The sequence below is a fragment of the Gopherus flavomarginatus genome, chromosome 1 (assembly GCF_025201925.1).
Source record: "Gopherus flavomarginatus isolate rGopFla2 chromosome 1, rGopFla2.mat.asm, whole genome shotgun sequence".
Taxonomy (NCBI): domain Eukaryota; kingdom Metazoa; phylum Chordata; order Testudines; family Testudinidae; genus Gopherus; species Gopherus flavomarginatus.
In genome coordinates this window covers 4,225,324-4,250,321 of record NC_066617.1, presented here as the reverse complement: position 1 = coordinate 4,250,321, position 24,998 = coordinate 4,225,324, and the positions used below count along the sequence as shown (strand labels likewise).

The 24,998-nt window shown below is 43.4% G+C and overlaps 1 protein-coding gene across 1 annotated transcript; it reads right to left on the bottom strand.

Moving 5' to 3' along the window:
• Positions 1–2,204: 2,204 nt before the first annotated feature.
• LOC127032936 (claw keratin-like) lies at positions 2,205–24,716 on the bottom strand. Its single transcript, XM_050920586.1, has 4 exons — positions 24,325–24,716; positions 24,212–24,286; positions 21,869–21,877; positions 2,205–2,382 (listed from the first exon to the last, which is right to left on the bottom strand). Exons 1-4 carry the CDS (start codon positions 24,567–24,569, stop codon positions 2,205–2,207), a joined length of 507 nt encoding a protein of 168 aa, XP_050776543.1. The 5' UTR covers positions 24,570–24,716.
• Positions 24,717–24,998: the final 282 nt, after the last annotated feature.

Genomic DNA, 24,998 nt, shown 5'->3' with positions numbered 1-24,998 from the left:
TATTAAACCCAGGGTTGTGAGTTCAATCCTTAAAGGGGCCACTTATGGATCTGGGGTAAAATCAGTACTTGGTTCTGCTAGTGAAGGCAGGGGAGTGAACTCAATGACCTTTCAGGGTCCCTTCCAGTTCTAGGAGATGGATGTATCTCCATATTATAGTAAAGGTCAGGCATGAAAGTATGAAAAGCCTTACTAAATATTAAGCTATACCACATCTACTGCTTGCCCACTGTCCACTAGGCTTGTTATCTAGTGAAAGAAATCTATGAGATTGTAACAACAGATTTTGTTTTTCATATCTCCATGCTTTTACTTATCACCTTATTATCTTCTAGCAGCCCGCAAATTGATTCCTCAATTATTTGCTCCATTGTCTTTCATGACTCCTACAGATGCCTTTAGTGTAGTATAGTTTTTCTATAAGGGCAGAACTGAGGCGGGTAGAATGGAGGCAGTCAGTTGTGTTTGCAACATCCTTGTGAAATCAACTTTTGGTCATGTCATTTCACCAAGGAGTGGGCATTTCTGTTGGCCAGTAGATGAACAAGTGCGGGCAAAGAGTCAGAAGATTAATTTAACTGAGATTTATTGACTCAATGAAATCCAAAATCTCAGTGTGAAGCTGCCCTAAATTTCAGCTCATCTGCAACACTGCAAAGTTAGTGCAAAGTTGGTATCAGGGAGCAGAGGTGCTTGACTTTACCCTTTTCACATAATTGTCCTAAAAGGCTGCTTCCTAGCTGGATGCTACGTGCTACATGTCACTGGAGGTTCCATTAGAGGAGAAGAGAAGAACGTCCTGGATAAAGGAGGATTATTCTAAAAAAGGGCTGCTGACTCCATAGTGATGTTTCAGCAGAGTCTCTCTTGGAGAGCTTATTATTGGAAATGCTTTCAAATGACATGCCAGAGATTCATTGGTTTAAACATTCTTCCTTAGCACTGGGAGGAGAGGTAGTGATGGAAATGATATTTGGTTTGGTCTGACGGCTCCAGATAAAGTACCCATATTAAATGTTCAGGTGAGTCAAGTTTTCCCATCATTCATCTGTATGAAAAATCCCTGTTGAAACACCCAAACCCTGGGGAAGGGAAGTTCCATAGAGCAGAGAGGGTGATTTGACAAGTGCATGTTGGCAAGAGCTTTCTAGTGAAGAGGAAACTTTCAAAGCGCTCTAGAAGCAAAGGCATCTTGTCCTGAGAGTTGCTCTGCCATTCAAGGAGTTCGGGCCAGAGTTAACTTTACTTTGTTAGAGCAGGTAATGCAAGGTGGAACTGCACCCCAGTGTGGAAGCCCTCAGAATGCTGTAAACTACTTCAAGGGCTGAATTCTCCTATGGCTCCAGGCTTCAAAAAGTCACATGTTGAGAAGTGCCTGATGCTGTTGGTTCTTCAGGGATGAATTTTGTCCAGGGCAATGTTTAAAGAAGGAGGGAGGAACAAGGAGAACCAGCAGACAGATATTGTGATGCATCAGAGTTTTTAATGTGAGTGACATTTGCAGTACACAGTATAGGAAAAATACTAGAGCTGAAAGAACATATTTTCAGTTTTTCAAGAAGCATTGGGACCCACCTCAATGGCTCTATTTCACACAAGATTTTTTTTTTTGCTACTGCAAATGTTGACAAACAAGTTCCCTTTGCAACCATTTTCAGTTATTTTTAATACCCGAGTTAGACGGAAGAGCAAGAAAGCAAAACAGAAGCAGAGGACTATGCCGCTTCTCAGTTAAACATTTGCCTCAGGGGAAGGTCAAAGTGAAAGGCTACAGATAGGTATTGATGGAAAGAATAGAACAGACTGGGTCTAATTCTCCTTCACACCAAGGTCTCTTTTTCCCACTCTCAAGAGACTTAAAATCATAATAAATATAACTGATGCCTGTCTTAAGGCCCCTATTTCCTTTAAACTGTGAGGTTTGTGTAAACAACCTGCATGTAATTCAAAATGAGTCCACACATGAAAGCGAGAATCAGCACACGGGTGGGAAAGCCTTGGCAGAAAGAGTCACAAAGCGTAAGATTAAAAATGCAGCACGGCTGTCAGCCCAAGGTGCTGAGCACACACAGCTCCCACTCAGTTCAGCTGGAGCCCTGTTTGCCCAGCACTTCTGAAAGCCATGCCCAAAAGATCAGGGGTGAATCTGTATCTGGCTGTTCATTTCCTGGTTCTTCCTTCTTCCATGGATGTTGCTGCTGGCTTTAGCATGGCCCAAAGCTTCCACTGAGATACCTATGGCAAGATACCTTGGAACCACATAATCCACCATAACCATAATCACCCAGATAACTGCCTAATCCCCCATAGCCACATAATCCCTCATAACTGTAACGGTGGCCGTAACCACCGTATCCCCCTAAACCATACAATCCTCCATAACTGTCATAAACAGATAGCTAAGGGTTAATGTCTCTTTCACCTGGAAAGCAGTAACCTGAAACACCTGACCAGAGGACCAATCAGGAAACAAGACTTTTTCAAATCTGGGTGGAGGGAAGTTGTGTGTGAGTCCTTTATTCTTTGTCTTGTATCTGTCCCTCTCGGCTATGAGAAGTGATTTTTCTGTCTCCTGCCTTTCTAATCTTCTGTTTCCCAGTTGTAAGTACAAAAGATCAGATAGTGATTTATATGTTCTTTTTGTAGTTACATGTGTGTAGTTGCTGGAGTGTTTTGAATTGTATTCTTTTTGAATAAGGCTGTTTATTCATATTTCTTTTAAGCAATTGACCCTGTATTTCTCACCTTAATACAGAGAGACCATTTTTATGTATTTTTTCTTTCTTTTTATATAAAGCTTTCTTTTTAAGACCTGTTGGAGTTTTTCTTTGGTGGGGAACTCCAGGGAATTGGTGGGAGGAAGAAGTCAGGGGGAAATCTGTATGTGTTAGATTTACTAGCCTGACTTTGCATACTCTCTGGGTGAAGAAGGAAGTACTTCTGTTTCCAAGACTGAAAATAGAGAGGGTGGAATCCCTCTGTTTAGATTCACGGAGCTTGCTTCTGTGTATCTCTCCCGGAACCCAGGGAGGGAACACCTGGAAGGGAGAAGAGAAGGGAAATGGTTTATTCCCCTTTGTTGTGAGACTCAAGGAATTTGGGTCTTGGGGTCCCCAGGGAAGGTTTTTGGGGGGACCAGAGTGCCCCAAAACACTCTAATTTTTTGGGTGGTGGTAGCTTTACCAGGTTCAAGCTGGTAACTAAGCTTGGAGGTTTTCATGCTAACCCCCATATTTTGGACGCTAAGGTCCAAATCTGGGAATAGGTTATGACAATAACGGCCTCCATAGCCGTGCAATCCCCCCTAACCGAATGAGCCCCCAAAATCGGGTCCTACCACAGGTGCTCCTACAGCTTCCACTACACTTTCCTGAGGGAAATGGCTGATAACAGGCCCTGGAAGGATCACGACAACCGGTGAGGGTCTGATCTCCACTTCGGAGTCAGGGCACTGCTGGACTGGGTCGGGCCACGCCACATTCTGGATAGCACAGGCTGGAGAAAGTCATCTTTCTGGGATGGAGGTAAACCTGAAACACACAACAGGGACTAGAGTAAAGAGAAGGTGCAAGGGCTGGTGGAAGAAATGTTTCAGAGCTCGATGCGGCCCACGAGAGAAGGAAGAGTAGTTTAAGTCGCTGTGTTCATGGGCATGTCTTTGATATATTTTTTAAAAAATGTATTGGAAAATGAAGGGGCTGCTTGGTGTAAATCAGGACACTTGCTTCAACTTCACAGAGGTTCAGGGCCTCATAATCAAAGATGGACTCCTCTGCCTCATTACCTGGATATGGACCCCACCCTTGGGGATATCTGTCTCACTCTAAACAACATTATGATTGTGGCAGGAGTGTTTTCTGCAACATGCCTTATGGCTGTGCAGCATTTACGTAAAATCTCATCCCACAGCCACTTCCTCTTTCCTCAAGAAGGGGCAATTTTCATCTCTCTTTGGCTTCTTGCTGGGGCTCATTGCTGGGCTCAGGCAGCTGCATTGTCTCACAAGACATTCTATACCTGGCTTCTCATGGATGGAGTGAAAGTTTCTGATAGAGTACAGGGTTCAAGAATTACCTCAAACTCTTTCCATATATGAGCACTGCCTCCTTTCCCTCTCTGCCATCTCTCCCCTTGATCCATGAGCAAATCTGCTCTAGGCAGCCCTTTGAGACGGCATTGGTGACCCAAGTCCAGTTGTAGATCAGGTTTTACTCACCATACAATGATACTGACCCGAGAGCATAGGGCCATCACAAAGACCCCTGCTCCACTTAAATCCCTGCTAAGACCTAGTTATAAGTTCAGTGTGGGACTAAAATTGTCTACAGAGGTTGTACTATCCCCCCTGCCAAAGGGTGTATTTCAAATTCAAGGTCCTGACAGGAAATATGCTGGAGGCAATGGAATGATGCCCATTGACTTCAAAGGAAATTGGGTCGACCTGTTGGGAAAGGAGGTGGAGAGAATGTAGAAAAATGGCTCCCTCCTTACTGGCCAATTTAGAATGAACTGCCCAGTGCCCATAAGCACGACCAGCATGAATTGAAAGGATCAAATTGGATTCCCTTTATGATAGCCAGTTGTACTACTGATGCCGCTCAGAATCACCTTGACATTCATTATAATTGCAGCACCAATAAAGTCAGTGGAATGACACGAGAAATGCAGTTGATTCCTACCATTTAAGGATGAAAGAAAGATGAAGAGTGCAACGTTCATGTCACAACCTCTGAGGCTGAGATTATCCCAACAATCACCAACGCTGAGGAAAACAGCTCCATCCAAAGGAGGATTTTGCAAGGCAATCAAGTTTGTTTGGTAACCAATTAGGACCTACCCCACAAACAGCATCTCAGATCCTCCAGGCAGTCCTAGGAACTGTATAAAAGCACTCATGACTCACACCTTTTCTAAACACTTCTCCAGACTTCATCTCCATAGTGAACTTGGTAAATCCAATTCAGCTCAATCACTTTTCAATTCTGGAGATGTGACAGTAGGGGCTCTTTTCATTTAAGATGGAATCTTGCATGTCCTCGCTGTGATATTTATTAGGGATGAGGATGTTCTCCCATAAATACCTTGTGTAGTGATTCAGTTACAGGAGCTGGTGGATTCATGATTTGGAACTAATAGGGGTCTTTTAGGAGCAATCTATCCAATTAGGAAACATATTTCCTATTAACTGGAACTAGATTTAGGGCATTGAAATCTTTTCAGTAACTTTAGAAAGTCATTTAGACATTTCTTACTTAGCTGGATTAGGAAGAAACTTTCCCAGGTTAGTCCAGAAAGGGCTAATTCAGTGGTCTTTTATTTTCACCTGAAGTAGCTGTTACTTCTCACTATTGGAGGCAGGAGAATGGATGAAGTTGACAAGTGATGTAATTTTATATTGATAATATTTTTATGCATTCAAAACTACATTCAAATGAAAATGAAACATCCCTAGATTGTGTGGCTTTAAGTTATGACTTTATTAACAGTATGATATGAGAGGTTGGCCTCCATTTTGTCTAAAGTGATTGCAGGACTCAGTGCAGAGATGTCTAATTCCAACAACAATCTATGAAAATTCAAAGAAGAAAACCATTTCCACGTGTGAAACACCAGCGAGTGTTTGTGAGGTGCTTTGAACTCTTGAGTTTAGAGTACACTGAAGAACTTCCAGCCTTAATACGCTTACTCTCTGTGGTTGATAGGCCTGGAAAAAGAGGCATGTTGAGGTGAAGGTCACAAATGGGGGTCAGTTGCAGAAAAAAACACAGCTCAATCCTTTCGACTCCTCCTACCACGGGCTGAGCACCAGGTTGATCCCTGTTACACCATGTTACAAGACAGGGGTAGTAATATGTCTGGTTAAAATATGGTTGCATCCTTGGATTTAAGCATCAACAATAAAAAGCTGGCTAATGTTGTGATCGACTTTCACTGTCCTTACATGTGAATATAATACTTCTCCAAAGGAATTACGTGTCTGTCAATTTCTATCTTTCTTTCTATAGCCTCTTCCTACACCTCTTGTCCACTCGCACTAAACTTCCCTCCCAACTGGTCTCTCTCAATGGCTTTGTCTGAAAAACACCAACGAGAATAAATGTTATTATTTCTTTCCTGGATATCTGAGATTCTGTGTCCATGTTAGACATTTCTGATATAGAATATTGCTGAGATCATGGTAATCACTTCCTTAATTTAGGATTTAACGTCTGCTTGTAAACCAGTGCAGTCTGATATCCCAGTGTAGTTCTCTGATTTTTCAAAGCTTGAAAGTCAACAAAACTTGCTGATGAATAAACAGAAAACTTTACTTTTCTCCAAAGAAATCACTAAGGACAAGCGCCTCAGCAGGGGAAAAGAGAGTTCAGGTCCACTGACTTCCATGGAGCAACACTCAATTACACCAACTGAGAAGAAGAACTTTTCATGGGTATTTCTGCTCAGAAGAACATAGGAATTGCTAGACTGGATGACATCACTTGTCAACTTCATCCATTCTCCTGCCTCCAATAGTGAGTGCGGTATGTAACAAAAAAATCAATGTGTGCAAGTTGCACTTTCACGATAAAGGGATTGCACTACAGTGCTTCTACGAGGTGAATCGAAAAATACTATTTCTTTTATCATTTTTAGAGTGCAAATACAAATCAAAATTAATAATATAAAGTCAGCACTGTACACTTTGGACTCCGTGTTCTTAGTGAAATCAATATATAGGAAAATGTAGAAAAACATCCAAAATATTTAATACATTTTACTTTGTATTCTATTGCTTAACAGTGTGATTAAAATTGTGATTAATCATGCTTAATTTTTTAAATTGCAATTAATTTTTGTTTAGTTAATCGAGTGAGTCAACTGTGATTAATCAACAGTCCTAATACATATTTTAAAGTTGAAGGGTAGATGCTGAACTAGTGTAAAGGAAGATAGTTCCATCAACTTCAAATTGAAGAAAGGTGCTTCACCCAACCTTGTTTGGAGTGTATCTTTCTGAGCATACTCTGCACCTGCACCCGTAGCTGCTAATATCTAATATACAGTGAAATCAATGGGAAACATCAGCTATTGCATCACCATCCATGAGTAGCCACGAGAACTGGGTCTTGTGAGAAACTTCAGCTAATAACGAAAAGGCCGAAGCAGAAGACTTGCAGAGTTAAGGAGAACTTCTTCAATAGTCAGATTGCTGTGGGATGAGACTGGATTAAGTCTGATCAGCCTAGGGCATCCTGCAAGCCCCTTCTCCGACAAAGTTTTTAGCCAGAATTAGAACCTTTTTAAAGTGCAAAATTGACCTTCGCCAGGATTTCTTCTAACTTGAACACCATAAAAAGCCTCCCCTCAATTGTAGGGCACAGAATATCTCTGAAGTCTATGGAGCTGTACTGATGTACACTAGCTCAGCATCCTTTCGTCAGTTAAGGCAGCTGCAGCATCCAGTCACTGGGGCGAACCCTTGGGGAGGTGCCCCACTCCCACCCAGCGACAGCATGGGGAGCCTGGGACTCCACAGGTGGCCAGTGAGTTCCCAACCCACGTCCCCAGGGCAGGATCTCACTGAAAGGGTCTGTGAGGCAGGGACAGAGAGTCAGGTTTGTCAGTAACCACCCAAAAAATTATTGTGAGAACCCTTGAATCCTAATCCATAATTTGGGGGCATCTAATCAAAGGGAAAAAATCTACTATTAAAATAATGCAGCCCTAGAATCATAGAATATCAGGGTTGGAAGGGACCTCAGGAGGTCATGTAGTCCAACCCTCCTACTCAAAGCAGGAGCAATTCCCAGCTAAATCATCCCAGCCAGGGCTTTGTCAAGCCTGACCTTAAAAACCTCTAAGAAAGGAGATTCCACCACCTCCTTAGGGAACCCATTCCAGTGCTTCACCACTCTCTGAGTGAAAAAGTTTTTCCTAATATCCAACCTAAACCTCCCCCAGTGCAACTTGAGACCATTACTCCTTGTTCTGTCATCAGGTACCACTGAGAACAGTCTAGATCCATCCTCTTTGGAACCCCCTTTCAGATAGTTGAAAGCAGCTATCAAATCCCCCCTCATTCTTCTCTTCTGCAGACTAAACAATCCCAGTTCCCTCAGGCTCTCCTCATAAGTCATGTGCTCCAGCTACTCATTTTTCTTGCCCTCCCCTGGACTCTTTCCAATTTTTCCATATCCTTCTTGTAGTGTAGGGCCCAAAACTGGACACAGTACTCCAGATGAGGCCTCACCAGTGTCGAATAGAGAGGAGTGATCACATCCCTCGATCTGCTGGCAATGCCCCTACTTATACAGCCCAAAATGCCATTAGCCTTCTTGGCAACAAGGGCACACTGTTGACTCATATCCAGCTTCTCATCCACTGTAACCCCTAAGTCCTTTTCTGCAGAACTGCTTCCTAGCCATTCGGTCTCTAATCTGTAACAATGAATGGGATTCTTCCATCCTAAGTGCAGGACTCTGCACTTGTCCTTGTTGAACCTCATCAGGTTTCTTTTGCCCAGTCGTCTAATTTGTCTAGGTCTCTCTGTATCCTATCCCTACTCTCCAGCCTATCTATCACTCCTCCAAAGTTTAGTGTCATCTGCAAACTTGCTGAGAGTGCAATCCACGCAATCCTCCAGATCATTAATGAAGATATTGAACAAAATCGGCCCCAGGACTGACTCTTGGGGCACTCCACTTGAAACCGGCTGCCAACTAGACATGGAGCCATTGATCACTACCTGTTGAGCCCGATGATCTAGCCAACTTTCTACCCACCTTATAGTCCAATCATCCAGTCCATACTTCTTTAATTTGCTGGCAAGAACACTGTGGGAGACCGTATCAAAAGCTTTGCTAAAGTCAAGGAATAACACATCCATTGCTTTCCCCTCATCCACAGACCCAGTTATCTCCTCACATAACACAGATATCTTTAATGAGCCTGTGCACACAGACAACTTCAATGAGCCTCGAGTGCTTTGAAGTCCTTTGATTTGAGGAAGCCTCCGATCGGCAAGCATAATATCACTAAGAGATCTGGTTTATGTTGAGGTGAACAGGTACATTGACCTGAAGGTTACATGGGAGCAAGTGGTAGAGTCAGCAAAAAAACCAATCATAGTGATTACTCACCCCATGTTCACCACTGCTCCTGAACTGCATTGGACAGTTCCCATTCAAGGCTCCCAAATATCTGACTGCAGCATGAGTGAAATCAGTAGAATGATCTCAGGAATGTAGCTGGCTCATAACTGCAGGATATAATGTACATGTAGGGCTGGATTTAGGGGCAGATGACCCAGGTGGCCACCTGGGGTGCCGGGTTTGGGAGGTTCCGGGGTTGGGGTGTTGTTTTGGTTGTTATCAGCAGAAAGGAAAGTAGAATGTTTGAAGTAAAATGTTTCAGGTATTCCGAATGTGGATTCATTTTCACTAACCTCCTCAGAACTATGTTTTCCTCAAACCTTCTACAATCTTGTCAGCCAGGCCCTCATGGGTGTATAAGGGGTGGGGTCTTGCTAGTCAGGCAGTGAGCTATAAGAACGAAGCAAAGTGAGAGCCCAGCTGCGATACTGTCAACCTTTTTTTATTGTGTCATTGTGAAAATATACTTGTGTTTTAAGAGGTGAAGAGTGTAAGTAGTGACTAATAGAGGACATATTTAACTAGACGCATGTGGTATCTATCGAACCCTACTCTACGCAACAATATAAAAAAATACCATTACTTCTTTTGCCATACCTAACATGTAATGTTTGATGACTTTCTAAGACTGCAGAACATAGTAGACCTTTGCTCTCCCTAATACTCACTGTTTTCCTTCAGAGAAAATAAAAGATGCCCCCGAAGAAGCCTTCAGGTGCTCAGTAGAGGAAGCAAAAAGCTCAGTTACAATCTAGTCTGCAGAAAGGGGCAAATTCGATGGGAAAATATCTGAAACAGAACAGCATAGACCGGACATTAGCCATCTTCCCAGTGCAGAAGAAATCAAAGAGCAAAGCATAAATGAGGAAAGTCCTATTACTAAGGAATGAGCAGATCTAGCTGAAGATAAGGAATGCAAATGTGAGGAAAGTGACGGAGAATCATCCAGTTTTCCTGGCAGAATAAAGGAGAGTGATGATAATTATCAGTGGTTCGCAGTCATGTTGGAAGGGCATAATGAGTGGGGTCCCGCAGGGATGAGTTCTGTATCCGGTTCTGTTCAATATCTTCAGCAATGATTTAGATCATGGTATAGAGAGTACACTTATAAAGTTTGTGGATGATACTAACCTAGTAGTAGATGGTGCAAGAGTTTTGGAGGATAGGATTAAAATTCAAAATGATCTAGACAAATTGGAGAAATGGTCTGAAGTAAATAGGATGAAATTCAATACGGACAAATGTAATGTGCTTCATTTATCAAATCAATGAATCAGATCCTGTTTTATCATCAGCGATCCTAATCTCTACTGATATTGATCATACAGTTTTGAAGGGCCCTGGCAAAATGGAGGATATGTTTCCAGTAAATGGGCAGATCACACAGCAAAAGAATACTCACCAATGGTGAGAAACCAACTTGGCCTGGGCTAGTTACTCAAAATGAACTGACAGTGTCTTCCGCTTTTGTTGCAAAATAGTTGACAAGAATGCCAAATCTCTGCTTGAGCTTTTCAGATACAATTACTGGCATAACTTAGCTGATGTTCTGAAGCAACATGAAAAGTCACCCGGCCATGTTATGGCCTACTCCAAACGGATGGAGGTAAAGTCCAGGCCCAAGCTGAACAAATGCATAGACACAGAAAACCAGTACATTATTAATGTAGAAATCCAGCACTGGAGGAATGTGCTCAAGTGTCTGATCTCAATTACCCTTTTCCTTGCAAAGAATAATGTGGCTTGCCAGAGCTCATCGGGTAAGTTTTTCGATGAACATAAGAAGATAAGAACGGGCCTTACCGGCTCAGACCAAAGGTCCATCTAGCCCAGTATCCTGTCTACCGACAGTGGCCAATGCCAGGTGCCCCAGAGGGAGTGAACCTAACAGACAATGATCAAGTGATCTCTCTCCTGCCATCCATCTCCACACTCTGACAAACAGAGGCTAGGGACACCATTCCTTACCCATCCTGGCTAATAGCCATTTATGGACTTAACCTCCATGAATGTATCCAATTCTCTTTTAAACGCCGTTATAGTCCTCGCCTTCCCAACCTCCTCATAGACTCATAGACTCATAGACTCATAGGTCAGAAGGGACCAATATGATCATCTAGTCTGACCTCCTGCACAAGGCAGGCCACAGAACCCCACCCATCCAATTTTATAATAACCCCTAACCCAGGACCGAGTTATTGAAATCCTCAAAGTTGGTTTGAAGACCTCAAGCTGCAGAGAATCCACCAGCAAGCGACCCGTGCCCCACGCTGCAGGGGAAGGCGAAAAACCTCCAGGGCCCCTGCCAATCCGCCCTGGAGGAAAATTCCTTCCCGACCCCAAATATGGCGATCAGCTAAACCCTGAGCATGTGGGCAAGACTCACCAGCCAGCACCCAAGAAGGAATTCTCTGCAGTAACCCAGTTCCCATCCCATCCAACATCTCCCCGCAGACCACTGAGCAGACCTATCCGGTGGTAATCCAAGATCAATTGCCCAAATTAACGATCCTATCATAACATCCCCTCCATATACTTATCAAGCTTTGTCTTAAAGCCAGAAAAGTCTTTTGCCCCTACTACTTCCCTCGGAAGGCTGTTCCAGAACTTCACTCCCCTAATGGTTAGAAACCTTCGTCTAATTTCAAGTCTAAACTTCCTAATATCCAGTTTATACCCATTTGTCCTCGTGCCTACATTAGTACTAAACTTAAATAATTCCTCTCCCTCCCTAACGTTAACCCCCCTGATATATTTATATAGAGCAAGCATATCCCCCCGCAGCCTTCTTTTGGCCAGGTTAAACAAGCCAAGCTCTTTGAGTCTCCTTTCATAAGGCAGGTTTTCCATTCCTCGGATCATCCTTGTAGCCCGTCTCTGAACCTGTTCCAGTTTGAATTCATCCTTCTTGAACATGGGACACCAGAACTGCACACAGTATTCCAGATGGGGTCTCACCAGTGCCTTATATAACGGTACTAACACCTCCTTATCCTTGCAGGAAATACCCCGCCTGATGCATCCCAAAATCGCATTTGCTTTTTTAACAGCCGTATCACATTGGCGACTCATAGTCATCCTGCTATCAACCAGTACCCCAAGGTCCTTCTCCTCCTCCGTCGCTTCCAACTGATGCGCCCCCAACGTATATCCAAAATTCTTATTATTAATTCCTAAGTGCATGACCTTGCACTTTTCACTATTGTATTTCATCCTATTTATATTACTCCAGTTTACAAGGTGGTTCAGATCTTCCTGAATAGTATCCCTGTCCTTCTCCGTGTTAGCAATAGCCCCCAGCTTTGTGTCATCCGCAAACTTTATTAGCACATTCCCGCTCTTTGAGCCAAGGTCAGTAATAAAAAGGTTAAATAAGATCGGTCCCAAAACCGATCCTTGAGGGACTCCACTAGTGACCTCCATCCAGCCTGACAATTCACCTTTCAATATGACCCGCTGGAGTCTCCCCTTTAACCAGTTCCTTATCCACCTTACAACTTTCATATTCATCCCCATCTTTTCCAATTTAACTAACAGCTCCCCATGCGGAACCGTGTCGAACGCCTTACTGAAATCTAGGTAAATTATATCTACCGCATTTCCTTTATCTAAGTAATCCGTCACCTTCTCAAAGAAGGAGATCAGATTGGTTTGACACGATCTACCTTTGGTAAATCCGTGTTGCAATTCGTCCCAATTACCATTGACCTCTATGTCCTTAACTACTTTCTCCCTTAAAATTTTTTCCAAGACCTTACGTACTACAGACGTCAAGCTAACAGGCCTATAATTACCCGGATCACTTTTATTCCCTTTCTTAAAATAGGAACTACATTAGCAATCCTCCAGTCATATGGCACAACCCCCGAGTTTATCGATTGCTTAAAAATTCTCGCTAACGGGCTCGCAATTTCACACGCCAGTTCCTTTAATATCCTCGGATGGAGATTGTCCGGGCCCTCCGACTTCGTCCCATTGAGCTGTTCAAGTACGGCCTCTACCTCAGTTGCGGTAATATCCACTTCCATAGCCTCATTCCCGTTTATCATCCCTCCATCATCGCTAGATTCCTCAGTAGTCTTATTAAAAACTGAGGCAAAGTACTTGTTTAGATGTTGGGCCATGCCTAGGTTATCCTTAACCTCCATTCCATCCTCAGTGTATAGCAGCCCCACTTCTTCTTTCTTTGTTTTCTTCTTATTTATGTGGCTGTAGAACCTTTTACTATTGGTCTTGATTCCCTTTGCAAGGTCCAGTTCAATGCGGCTTTTAGCCTTCCTCACTTTATCCCTACATGTTCTGACCTCACCAAGGTAGCTTTCCTTACTGATCCTGCCTTTCTTCCACTCCCTGTAAGCTTTCTGCTTTTGTCTAATCCCCTCTCTGAGTTGCTTGCTCATCCAGCTTGGCCTACAACTCCTGCCCATGTTTTTTTTCCCCATTCTTGGGATGCAGGCTTCTAACAGTCTCCGCAGCTGCGACTTAAAGTAATTCCAGGCCTCCTCCGCATTTAAATCCACTAATTCCTCTGTCCAATCCACTTCCCTAACTAATTTCCTTAACTCTTTAAAATTAGCCCTCGAGAAGTCGAAAACCCTAATCCCGGATCTACATTTGTTTATCCTTCCATCTAGTTTGAACTGAATCAGCTCATGATCACTCGAACCAAGGTTATCCCCTACCACCATTTCTTCTACAAGGTCCTCACTGCTCACCAACACCAAATCTAAAATGGCATCCCCTCTCGTAGGTACTTCAACTACTTGATGAAGAAATCCATCCGCTATCACATCCAGAAAAATCTGACCCCTATTATTCTTGCAAGTACTCATCCTCCAGTCTATATCCGGGAAGTTGAAGTCCCCCATAATCACACATTTCCCCTTTGTGTTTACTTCATTAAAGACATTGAAGAGGTCTCTATCCATATCCCAATCAGATCCCGGCGGTCTATAGCACACCCCAAGCACTATCTCAGGAGAAGCTCTAGTTGCTTTTTTACCTAGTGTGATTATTGCCCAGACAGACTCTGTCTTATCCATTCCATTGCTTCTTATCTCGCTACAGTTAATTTCATCATTGATGTACAAGGCTACTCCACCACCTTTGCCTTTCTTCCTGTCTTTTCTAAACAGCACATAGCCTTCAATATCCATGCTCCAGTCATGAGTACTATTCCACCAGGTTTCGGTTATCCCTATAATATCCGGTTTCACTTCCTGCACCAGTAACTCCAGTTCCTCCATCTTGTTCCCTAGGCTCCTCGCATTAGTGTACAAACCTTTTAATTTTCGGCGTTTGGCGTCAGTGACATTCTTTCCCCCGTCGTGCACAAACTGTCTGCCACCAGCATCACCCGTTACTCTGGTTTCTACTCCACTATTCCTCCTTGGATCAAATCTTGGGGCCGCAAGGGTATCCCCGCTCACTTTGTTTACTTCCCTCTCCGGGTTATGTTCTGGCTTGGAGATCTCCCGAACATTTCCCAACCATCTCCCCCAACTTTCTAGTTTAAAGCCCTCTTGATGAGGTCGGCGAGCCTCCATCCTAGAATCCTATTTCCCTCCTTGCTGAGATGAAGTCCATCCTGAGCAAACAGTTGTCTATCCGTAAATGCGTCCCAGTGACCGTACATCCCAAAGCCCTCCTTATAACACCACTCCCTGAGCCATCTGCTGATCGCCATAATCTTGTCCCTCCTTCGTCGCCCCGCTCTAGGAACCGGCAGAATCCCACTGAAGATCACCTGAGCCTCGATGTCTTTAAGCCTCTTCCCCAGTCTGAAATAGTCCTCCTTGATACAGTCCAGTGAGTAACTAGCTGTATCGTTCGTTCCCACATGAAGGATAATCAACGGATTTTTTCCCGCTCCCGCTAAGATCGTATTCAGGCTCAAGTCCACATCCTGTATCTTAGCCCCCGGCAGACAGCACACTCTTCTGTTCTCCCGATCCGGTCTAGTTACAGGCCTGTCTACTCTTCTCAGTAGAGAGTCTCCAATCACGTAGACTTGCCTTTTCCTGGTGACAATGTGATTCTCCGGTCTATCCCCCACAGCAGCTGGCCGTGATTCCTCCTGATTTGTATTTGACCTCACAATCCTCCTAGGGCTCGTACTTGATGTTGCCTCCACTGACTGCTCCCCTCCATCTGCAGGACTAGCTGCTTGCCTCTTCTTCCTTGCCGTTACTCCTTCAGCAGCCTGCTGTGTTCCATCTTCATTTCCCAACTCAGCAAACCTATTCCTGAGTTCTATTTGTCCATCGCTGGCCCGTCTTATCCTCTGTCTGGTTCTCCTAGTGACATGCTTCCACCGTCCACTTTCCTCACCCAGCAGTCCCTCCTCAGAGTCCTTCGGTCCTGCTTTTGTCCGCTCGCCTGAGCTTGTCCCCTGTGCCTCATCATGTCTGTGTTCCATCATCTGCTCAAATCCCCTTCTAAACTCAGCCAGAGTTTCCACTTGCATCTCCAGTCCCCTTACCTTTTCCTCCAGCAGCTCTATCAGGCGGCACTTCATGCAGATGAAACTCCTTTCAGGTGCTCCCTCTAGGACCATGTACATGCCGCAGCTGCCGCATCCAGTCATCCTCAGTGTGTCCGCACCTGCTGCCTCTGCCTCCATCGTAGCGCTGCAACTCTGTGCCTGGCAATCCACGCCTCACACCGCACCGCAGGCCACCAACAAGCGCTGGGCTGCTGGCAGACCCCTGCCTCTTCCCTGGTCTGCCTTCCCGGTTTCTCTGCCTTGGTCTCCCCTGTAAACTCCCTCTGAAACTCCCCTGTTAGCCGCTCTGTTCGCCCCCTCCTGTGCCGCTGCAGCTGACTGTGCCGCTGCCTGAGTGCCTGGCTCCTTATATAGGACCCCTAATCAGGTAAGCCCCGCCCCCAACTCAGGGCTCAGCCTCGCTCTCAGCACACAGCCCCTAGCAGCCTGCACACACACTCACTCACACACACACTCCACAAACTCCACAAACTACAAAAACAGGCAAGGAGTTCCACAAGTGGACTGTGCACTGTGTGAAGAAGAACGTCCTTTTATTTGTTTTAAACCTGCTGCCTATTAATTTCATTTGGTGACCCCTAGTTCTTGTATTATAGGAATAAGTAAATAACTTTTCTTTATCCACTTTCTCCACATCACTCATGATTTTAAATACCTCTATCATATCCCTCCTTAGTCTCCACTTTTCCAAGCTGAAGAGTCCTAGTCTCTTTAATCTTTCCTCTTGTGGGACCCTCTCCAAACCCCTAATCATTTTAGTTGCCCTTTTCTGAACCTTTTCTAATGCCAGGATATCTTTTTTGAGGTGAGGAGACCACATCTGTACACAGTATTCGAGATGTGGGCATACCATGGATTTATAGAAGGGCAATAATATATTCTCAGTCTTATTCTCTCAAAGTAATTTCCTTTATTTGGTAGAGTTCTGTAGAAAATAAAGCAATGTGTGACCAGCTAAGTCATTTAGTTCATAGAAAAAATATGGACCATTACTGCAGGAGAACAATTCAAAACAGATCGATTGACCTTATGGCAAGGAAGGTGCTTGATAACATTGATACGACTCAGCAAAGTAAAGTACTATGCCGTAATAATGGACTGGACTCCCAACATTAGTCACAGGGAAAAGATGTCATTTACAGTAAGGACGAGGAAGAGAGTTGTGTCCAAGTAAAGGAACACTGAGATGGGTAGGGTCACGGAGACCCCCTTGGGACTGTCACCTGATGTGCTGAGACTACCTCTGAGCCCATTTTCCCTGCCAGCTTGGGAATTCCAGTACCCTGTCTTGTTGAGCCAGGCACACAAGCCTGCTGCAAAACAGACCCAGGGTCTGAACCACGTCCCCAAAGCTGTGGACTTAACTGAAAACAGATTAGGAAGTGCTCCTGTCTCCAGCAGCCAGTAGCCAGCTTCCAATGGGATCCAAACCCCAAATAAATCTCTTTTACTCTGTGTAAACTTATCCAAGGTAAACTCATAACTTGTCCGCCCTCTATAACACTGATAGAGAGATATGCACAGCTGTTTGCTCCCCCAGCTAGTAATCACTTTCTCTGGTTTAAAAGTGATTTTATTAAGCATAAAAAGTAGGATTTAAGTGATTCCAAGTAATAACAGACAGGACTAAGTAAGTTACCAAGCAAAAGTAAAACAAAAGATGCAAGTCTAAGCCTAATACATTAAGAAACTGAGTACAAGCAAATTTCACCCTCAGAGATGTTCCAATCAGCTTCTTTCACAGGCCGGAATCCAACATGAGGTGCAAGAGTTGGCAAACCAGATCACTGATTTCACTGGTTTAGCACAATATCCTATTCCCAGTAAACGTTGTAAGAAAGACAATAAAAACTCAGTTAATGGACATCATGACCACTACTACTTTGATGAGATGCTGTCTTGATTTCGTTGTGGCCTACAGAAACAACAGATTTGAAGTATCAGAGGGTAGCCGTGTTAGTCTGAATATGTAAAAGCAGCAAAGAATCCTGTGGCACCTTATAGACTAACAGACGTTTTGGAGCATGAGCTTTCGTGGGTGAATACCCACTTCCTCAGATGCATGTAATGGAAGTATCCAGGGGCAGGTATATATATGTGTGCTAGCAAGCAAGCTAGAGATAACGAGGTCAGCTTGCCAATTACAGAACCAGTTTCTCCTCTCTTGGTTTTCACACCTCAACTGCTAGAACAGGGCCTCATCCTCCCTGATTAAACTGACCTCGTTATCTCTAGCTTGCTTGCTAGCACACATATATATACCTGCCCCTGGATACTTCCATTACATGCATCTGAGGAAGTGGGTATTCACCCACGAAAGCTCATGCTCCAAAACGTCTGTTAGTCTATAAGGTGCCACAGGATTCTTTGCTGCTTTAACAGATTTGAAGAGGTCCTCACTGTTGCCAAAGAAATGGCAGAAAACTTAGGGGCTGAACAGTCTTCAAGGAAATTCGTATTCATTGGAAGAAGAGACAGTTTGGTTATGAGTGCAGAGACGAGGTGATGGGAAGCTCAAAGTAAACTTCAAGAGGGAGGTTTTTTTGCTCCCTCGTCAAGACTGCTCAAGTGTTCATCAAAGAAAGGTTCAGACAAATGAAGCACAGCAAAAAGACCTGGGGTTTTTTGTATGATCTTAAAAAGCTGCCAACAGACACAAAAAGACTCTTGATCAATTGTACAGATCATCAATGAATGCTGACGCATGGGGAATATTCTGACCTCAATGATAAAGACCTGTGTGTCGAATTGGACAAGATCCATCACATTTTGCCACATGGGAAGCACTCTCCACTCCAACTTCTCCAATTCATTCAGAATGAAGAGTTGAAGGACACTTTTCCTAATGTGTGGACAGCTTTGAGGATTCTGCTCACACTGCCAGTCACAATGGCTAGGGATGAGTGCAGTTTTTCCAAGCTCCAGCTCATTAAAACATATCTTCAATCGATGATGGCCGATAAGAGACTAACATTGCTTGCTCTTTTATCACTTGAAAATGCCATTGGCCAGCGTTTGGATCTCTCTGATGCTGTGCTACAGTTTGCAAGAGCAAAGGTGAGAAAAGTGACCTTCTGAACTAAAGGACTAGGGTAACATTCTAAGGCTGTCACCTGCAGTAATACTATTTAATACTGGTCTAGCCAGTGTTGGTGCACAGTTCAATTGCTGGATGTTAGTACAGTTCAGTTATACATAAAATTTAAAAAAAAAATCTATAAGCTTAGAGAAAGTGACTTTCTTTATTTGCTTATATATGGCATGAATAAATATAGATTTACAGATCATAGCATGCAAATACATAGTCTTATGTGACAGGGAAAAATCATTGCATACAAATCATACAGCAAGGTCATGAAATGGGCTACAAATGGTATTCAAAAGTTTAAAAATTGGAGGAGGGAGCACCGAAGGTGCTCCTCACCCGGGGCACCATTTGGTCTAGGGCCGGTCCTGCGTGTACATTACACCACGTAGAGTTAGGAACAAATTAGGGCTATCAAACATTTTAAAAGTTAATGGAGGTTAATCACACTGTTAAACAATAATAGAGTGCCATTTATTTAAATATTTGTGTATGTTTACTATATTTTCATATATATTTATTTCAATTACAACATCGAACACAAAGTGTACAATGCACACTTTATATTATTATTTTTGAATACAAATATTTCTCAGTTCGCCTAATACAAGTGCCATAGTGCAATCTCTTTATCATGAAACTTGAATTGACAGAGGTAGAATAATGCGCAAAAAATAACTGCATTCAAAAATAAAACCATGTAAAACTTTAGAGCCTACAAGTCCACTCAGTCCTACTTTTAGTTCTGGCAATTGCTCAGATAAATAAGGTCATTTACATTTGCAGGAGATAACGCTGCCCGCTCCTTGTTTACAATATCACCTGAAAGTGAAAACAGGCATTCACATGGCATTGTTGTAGCCGGCATTGCAAGATAAAGAGATTCCACTTTAGCACTTGTATGAGGTGAATTGAAAAATACTATTTCTTTTGTTTTCCATTCTTACAGTGCAAATATATGTGATCAAAAATAATATTGTATTCTGTGATGTCATAGAAATCAATACATTTGAACTGTAGAAAAACATCAAAAATATATAATAAATTTCAATTCTTATTCTACTGTTTAACAGTACTATTAAAATGGCAATTTTTTTATCGTGATTATTTTTTTCAGATTATCGCGTGAGTTAACAGCAATTAATCGACAACCCTAGAAAAAATTAATCGTCAAAAACAAAGAGAAAAAAATTATATCAATTGATGGCGTTATCAAAGATTTGTTTCTAGCTAATTAGGCCCTCAGGAAAAGAGTTTTGATAGCTTTTATAATCATTCACTCACAAAAATATTAACACAGGTTCTGCAATGATTGCTATAGTTACCAGCCTAGAGGTTGCTCGTGGCAGAGTACTGGCCAGGTAGCCTGCACACGAGGGTGGAGCCGAGTCCTTGCCAGATGAGCATCCTGGAGGATGGTTGCAGAATCAGACTCAAAGAGCTCAGTGCCCTGGTCCTGTTCTTATAGGTCTTTGCCTCAATGTATGTCTATGGAAGTTGCTTCATGATGCTGAATTCGTGAATCCTCCCTGCATTATCTTCAGCCCGTTGATGGTTGTGAGTCTTAGGTTTCAGCTGGTACTAGTTTCTGATCAATTATCTACCTGTCACAAACACTCACTCCCATGCACTCAGCATTCTTACATCCAGATTTACTAGGTATGATTTAATTCTTCTCTCCCTCTTTTTATTGCTAAAAGATTTACAAAGCATAACAGCATTCTTATCAGTTACTTGCATATTCAATCCGTCTACAGGCCTTAGATAATTGGTATTTTGTCCTTGGGCTTCTTACAAAGATTCATTCAACAAATTTCAGCAGAGAACAGAGAGAAATTCAAGTCTCTAAGACAGACATTTCTTTTAACAACTATATTCTACTTTTATTCTTTTATATTTTAACTAGATCCAACAAAATTCCATGTTTCCTCCATAAAAAAACAATTCATTGTTCTTCTGCTTTCTTCTAAAGCGGCTGGTGAATGACATTCATTGAGACAGGATACTGCATTAGGTGGGCCATTCTTCTCTTCTAGCATGGCAACTGCTACCTTCTTATGCACAGGAGTAATGCTAGGTGCAGATCTTTGTCAATCAGAATGATGCTAGGTGATCTCCTATCCATGAATACGGATCGTTTCTGCCTTTTAAATTACTAACAGAAGCTGCATAACGGAGAAGTTTTTCAACTTTTTCTTTTATTGTGTTTTGCTTTAGTTGAGACTGACCAGAGTGAAATAAGTAATTAAAAATGGTGGCCGACAGACTTGATTGTCAAACTCTGCAACTGCAATAAAAAAGTAAGAGAACTGTGTGAGAAATACATCAGTTTGGAGCTGGTGATAGCACACGGCCTTTCTTGAAACCATGGAAATCTAGTTTTGCTATTCTGCTTTCTTTCTTTATTCTTTATTTTGACAATTTTTAACTCCTCTTTATTCCAAATTCAAATATATACTACCTCATACTACTGGTCTTCTAATTTAATTGCTCTTCCATTCGTTATCTTTTCCTATCACCAAAGGCTTTGACATCGTTTGGCCAAAAATGTCCTCCAGGTTTGGATACCTCCAGTGTTCGCGCACAACTCAGGAAACCTTGTAGCCTGTTATAAATAAATGTCGAGCATGAACTGCTCTGGTTTCCTTCAGTGGACTTTTGAGTACTCAGCACTTCAGAAAAATGGGCTTTTATATAAAATCAATGGCTCCTTTGGAAAGAGGTTGGCTTAGCTCCATCCGGAAGTGAGATCATTGGACTTTTGTCTTATTTAGCCCAGGTGCAATTCTCTTAGGTCTGAATTCTTGTGTGAAATGCTCTCCCTGGAATTCAAAGGATGAGATTTCCTAGCCATTCCAATTTAAAGAAAAGAAAAGGTGTGTTTGCAACATACTTGTGAAATCAACTTTTGGTCGTGTCATTTGAGCAAAGAGTGGAGATTGCTGCTAACCAGTTGATGAACACATCAGGGCAAAGAATGAGAGGAAGATTAATTTCATTGAGTTATATTGGTGCAATGAAATCAAAAAAATCTCAATATGAGGCTGATCTATTTCTGCCCCATTGTCCTACAGCTCCACCATTGCAAAGTAAGTTCAAAGCTCATGTCAAGGCCCTCACTCAGTTGAATTTAACCTCCGCCCTCACCCACACACAGTAGATTGCCCTAAAAGACGGCTTTCCAGATGGATGCTACATGCTCCATGTCACTGGACATCAGAGGAGAAGAGAAGAATGTTCTGGAAAAAGAAGAATTATTCAGAGACGGCTGCTGACTCCATAATTACGTTTACGCAGAGTCTCTGTTTGAGAATTTATTATTCAAAATGCTCTCAAATGACATGCCAGAGATACATTGGTTTTTACATTTACCCTTAGTGCCGGGAAGAGCGGTGATGATGGAAATGGGGTTTCGTTTGGTAAGAGGGCTCCTAATAGGGTTGTCAACTGTCCAGTCACACAAACCCGAACACTGTTGCCCTACCCCTGCCCCTTCCCCAATTCCCCATCCCCCACTTCACTCGTTCTCTGAAGCTGTACCCCGCTCACACCATCCTCCCTCCTTCTATGACTTGCTTTCCTTTTCCGTCACTCACTTTGATGGGGCTGAGCTTGGGAGTTGGGGTACTGGAGCAGATGCAGGCTCTGTTGCGGCCGAGGGGATGGGAGCGTGGGAAGGGACTAAACCTGGGGCAGGGGGCTGGGGTGCAGTAGGGATGCGGGGTACAAGCACTGGAAGGGAATTTGTGTGCAGGATGGCGCTCCAGACTGTGTGTGTGGGGTGTTCCATGCAGGAGGGGGTTCTGGGCTGGAGCAGGGGCGCAGGGGGGATAACGGGTGTGGGCTCCGACTGGCCTTACCTCAGGCAGTTCCCGGTAGGTGGCACAGTGAATCTAAGGCAGGCTCCCTGCCTGCCCTGGCCCTGCACCACTCCAGGAAGCATCCAGCATATTTCGGCAGCCCTCGGGGAAAGAATAGGGGGCTCTGCACACTGCCCTCACCCTCAGGGCTGACTCTGCTCCTCTCATTGGTGGAGAACTGCTTTAGATCTGAGCTATATATTGGCCTGGCTATGTGGCTGATCTCTTAGGATAAGCAGAACCTTCTATACGGTGAAACTGGTTTTTAATAACCAGTCATCATAAAGTGTTGGGGTGTGAAATAAGGGCTGGAGACTGCATTTTTGAGTTCTTGTTAACCACTGTGATGAGACAGAAATTTACTTTTTTACTAGCTTGGTATCTAACGTCAGAATAACCACCAGCATGGGGTGAGTCTGCCATATCCCTCAGCAGTTTGTCCTGAATCTGATATTCTCAGCTGTGACCCACTGAGGCCAGGTGACACTTACAAAAACCTGGGTCATTGTCCTTCAATGATTCACCCAGATGCTCACCATGAACCATATGGTTAGTCTTCTTGATACCAAAGGAAAAACTTACATTCTTGAAGTGAAAATCGGTCTAGGTATTTCCAGGAAAAGAGTCTGTGCTAATATAGGTAATGCTAGGAGGAACTGCACCCTGATACCCAGGGCCTGCAGAAAGCTATCAGCCACTCCAAAGGCCGGATTCTCCCATCACTCCAGATCTTTGAAAATTGCAACTGGAGAAATGCCCAGTGCTGCCGGTTCCACAGGGAGGAATTTTGCAATTTTTAAGCAAAGAGGGAGGAACAAGGAGAACCAGAAGACCGATATTATGATGCAGCAGAGTTTTTAATGCAAATGAAATTGGCAGTACACAGTTACAGGAAGTAATACTACAGAGCAGAAAGAATATATTTCCAGTGTTTCAAGACGGGCCATGACCGATCGCAGGCCTCAGTGGGTGTATTTCAGACAAGATGTTCTGTTTGCATTGGTGCAGCTGCAGAGGTTGACAAACAAGTCCCTTTTACAACCACTTTAAGATCCTTGTTTTACCCAAGTTGGTGAAAAATGAGACAAAACAAATAAGAACAGAGAATTATGCAACTTCTCCCTGTATGTCGGCCACAGAGAACGTCAAAATGAGGTGCTAAATATACGTGGTGATGCAAAGGATAGAACATGTGGAGCCTAATTCTCCTTGACACCAAGGTCTCTTTTTCCTTTCTAAAGGGACTTAAACTAACAATATATGTAAGTGATATCCATCTTAAGACTCCCTTTATACGGTGGGGTTAGTGTAAACAGCCTGCGTGTAATTCAGAATGAGCCCACATGGAAATAAAAGCATCAGCACATGGTTGAGAAAGCCTTGGCAGAAAGAGTCATAAAGCGTAACATTAGAAATGCAGCATGGCTATCAGCCCAAGGTGCTGAGCACACACAGCTCCCACCGAGTTCAACTGGAGCCCTGTTTGCCCAGCACTTCTGAAAGCCATGCCCAAAAGATCAGGGGTGAATCTGTATCTGGCAGTTCATTTCCTGGTTCTCCCTTCTTCCACAGATGTTGCTGCTGGGTTTAGCATGGACCACAGTATCCAGCAAGATACCTACGGCCATATCCCCTGTAACCATAAAGACCTGGGTAACCGCCGTATCCCCCATGGCCCAATAATCCCCCGTAACCGTAATGGCCACTGTAACCATATAAGCTCCCTAAACTCCATAGCCGTACGATCCCCCCGAACCGAATGAGCCTCCAAAACCAGGTGCGACCGCAGGTGCTCCTACAGCTCCCACTCCACTGTGTTGAGGGAAATTGCTGAGAATTGGTCCAGGGAGGGTCACGACAACCGGTGAGGGTCTGATCACCACTTCAGTGTCAGAGCACTGCCTAACGCATGGCTCGTTGCAGGTGCCAGTAACTGGACTGGGTTGGGCCACCCCACATTCTGGGTAGCACAGGCTGGAGAAAGTCATCTTTCTGGGATGGAGGTAAACCTCAAACGCACAACAGGGACTAGAGTCAAAAGAAGGTACAAGTACCGGTCAAAGACTTCAGCTTATGTCTTCAATAGTGAGGAGTAACAGCTGGTTCAGAATAAAGTAGGAGAGCACTGAACTGGCCCATTCTCTACTAACCTAGGGAAATGTATTCATAATTCAGATAAGTGAAATATGGTTAAGTGACTTTCTCAAGTTACTGAATAGATTGAAATGCCCTAATTCTTTTTCCGGTTAATAGGAAATATGTTTCCCATGAATCCACTAGTGCCTGAAACTAAATACCTACACAAGATAATTATGGAAGAACATCCTGATCCCTCATAAAAATCACATCAGTAAAAGCAAGATTCAGTCTTCAATGAAAATAGCCCCTACTGTCACATCTCTAGAGTTCGAAAGCAA